The sequence below is a fragment of the Coenobita brevimanus genome, chromosome 78 (assembly GCF_032717465.1).
Source record: "Coenobita brevimanus isolate Jiangsu-jjx chromosome 78, ASM3271746v2, whole genome shotgun sequence".
Lineage (NCBI taxonomy): Eukaryota > Metazoa > Arthropoda > Malacostraca > Decapoda > Coenobitidae > Coenobita > Coenobita brevimanus.
The window spans coordinates 32,395,251-32,397,750 of record NC_137031.1 but is presented as its reverse complement, the minus strand read 5'-3'; the positions used below and the strand labels follow the sequence as shown (position 1 = coordinate 32,397,750).

Genomic DNA, 2,500 nt, shown 5'->3' with positions numbered 1-2,500 from the left:
TATGCCAGGTATTTACATTAATGACGTCACGTGGAGGCTAAATCTTAAGAGACATTCCTGGTTTTCTCTGTCTCTGTCTGTCTCTCTCTCTCTCTAATTACTATCTTTTTCTCCCTTTATATTCTTTTTCCTACATTTAATCCTGCCTCTTTCTTCATATCCCTTCTCCCTCCCTCTCTCCCCCCCCCATATCTCTCTCTCTCTGGTACCCCCCAATGAACAGGCTCAGATTACAGCATTATTTTTCACAATGTTTCGTCTGCACACAATTTTTCGTATTTGATTTTTTTTTAAAGTGAAATTTCTTGTACTGAAAGACCTAATGATGGTTATATCCAACCTTTCTAGTTTATATAATCTCTCTTTAAGCTGAGAGAGAGAGAGAGAGAGAGAGAGAGAGAGAGAGAGAGAGAGAGAGAGAGAGAGAGAGAGAGAGAGAGAGAGAGAGAGAGCATCAGACTGCTGGAGGAGTAAATTTATAATATTCGAAAAGTCACAGGTCATAATTTTGAGTGGAGATTTCGCAACACATTTTCTTTTGCGATTTTTTCAGCACATCTCAATATTAACTTTCTATGTTACTGAAACAAACTGTCCATATTAACACTAAACTAACAGCACACACACAAAAAAATGTTCAAAGTAAATAGCTGATCCAAATTATGTCGATATTAACACTATATTAACAGCAACAAATAAATAAATAAATAAAAGCCAAGGTGTAATACGCAAAATAAATCGCTATGGAAAAGTTGTTACGGTATAAACACTCCAACACTCACCACCGCCGGAGGACGACAAGTAGACAGGACCCTCGCTTACCTGTAATTAAAGAACACGGTAATTAGGGGTGACTTTAACAGGACCAATTTCCTCCACTCAACCACCTATATGTAAATTAATAACACAACAATTACTAGGTAACTTAGGATACAAATACGAAATGTGTGAATTTTAGTACGGCAGAGAAAATAAAAAGCATGAAAACAATAAGAAGAAAATGAAGGACAAAGGAGAAAAATGTAACTAAGTGAAAAAAATGAGGCAAAAGAAAAACAATGAAGAAAAATCATAAAAAAGGGCAAAGACAACCAAGAAAAGGGAAAAACACAGAAGACAATAGTAAACAAGTCAGAAAAAGGGACGGGAGACAAGAGAAAGTGTTTTATATACAGACCAATGATATGGAAATACAAAACAGTTACAGCTAATCCGTTATTACCCCGCTGAGGGCATGGTGTCTTACTTACAGCACTTACGACCTACTTACAGTCCTACTCACCTCAACCAGGCGGACCTTCATGGTGTGGCCGTTGGAGTTATTGTTGTTGGATCCAGAGCAGGAACGTTTGTGCTTCGTTATAATCACGTTGGGGGGCGTCATCAGCTCGGGGGGACGCTCGCACAACACCGCCATCTTTACCCAGATTTTTACTCCAACTTATATATACTAATCTCGAAAATAAATCCCTCTTTTCTTTACCCTTTTTACTCCATTTTTCGTTATTATAATCTTGAAAATAAATCCTTTTTCCCTCTATGACATCAGATTATGGGATTTTATTTTTTCTTCACCTTTTTCAATTTGGCAATATTTCTAGTTTTTTCTTTTCTATGGCACAAAACTTAGGAGTATTTTTTTTTTTATATATTTCTAGTTATTTTCTTTATGACACTAGACTATGGAGATTTTTTTTAATTCGGCGATTGTTTTTGTTTTTCCCTTTTTTCTACGACTCCGTATATTTTTTAATTTGCTAATATTTCTAGATGTGGTCATTAACTCAATCTAATCTAGGGATCTAGGCTAATGTTTTTTTTTTTCAAACGTTTAATATTTCTAGTTGTGCTATACACTTGGACGGGATAATCACAAAAAGACAAAATATTCTTTTTCTTGGGAATATATGACTTCACACTTTCTATATTGGATTTTTCTTCTTATTTCAATTCTCCCAAGTATACTGTATATTATGACCTATATTTTTCCTTACGTCTATGTGTTTCGGGTAGTTTTTTAGTTCTCCGTCTCTAATCGTGCCAGTCTGTTTACATCCTCAGAACTGTGGTAAGACATTGTTCATCCAGCCCTTCTGGGACGCAGACCTGAAAAATAAGCAAGTATCCCCGTACCACCCAACTCACGCACCGTTTTCTTCACTACCGTCCGTTTTCTGTATCAGTGTTTTGGCGTCAAGAGTCCCGACGCATTTTTTCGTAAACGGTACATATTTTCCAACTATTATTACTTCCTGCAATTAAAAAAAGGCATTGGTATTTTTACATTTTCACATTGATGTTAATAAAGAGTGAGTTTCCATTCTGAGAAATGCACAATATTCATGACGGATATTTTTACATATCATCTGACCCTCTGACCCCGACATTTTCCTTCAAAAATATCACCAGCATCACAACCTACATCATCACCACGAACAACAATACGAGTACTACTACTAAAATAATAATAATACTAATAATAATAATAATAATAATAATA

At 35.6% G+C, this 2,500-nt stretch overlaps 1 protein-coding gene across 1 annotated transcript in view; it reads right to left on the bottom strand.

The window, feature by feature from the left end:
• Syn2 (Syntrophin-like 2) overlaps window positions 1-1,417 on the bottom strand; it is a 131,030-nt gene extending 129,613 nt beyond the window's left edge. The window contains exon 1 of the mRNA XM_080279481.1: window positions 1,283-1,417. Within this exon, the coding sequence (XP_080135607.1) occupies window positions 1,283-1,417 (135 nt within the window). The remainder of the gene's footprint in view (window positions 1-1,282) is intronic.
• Window positions 1,418-2,500: the final 1,083 nt, after the last annotated feature.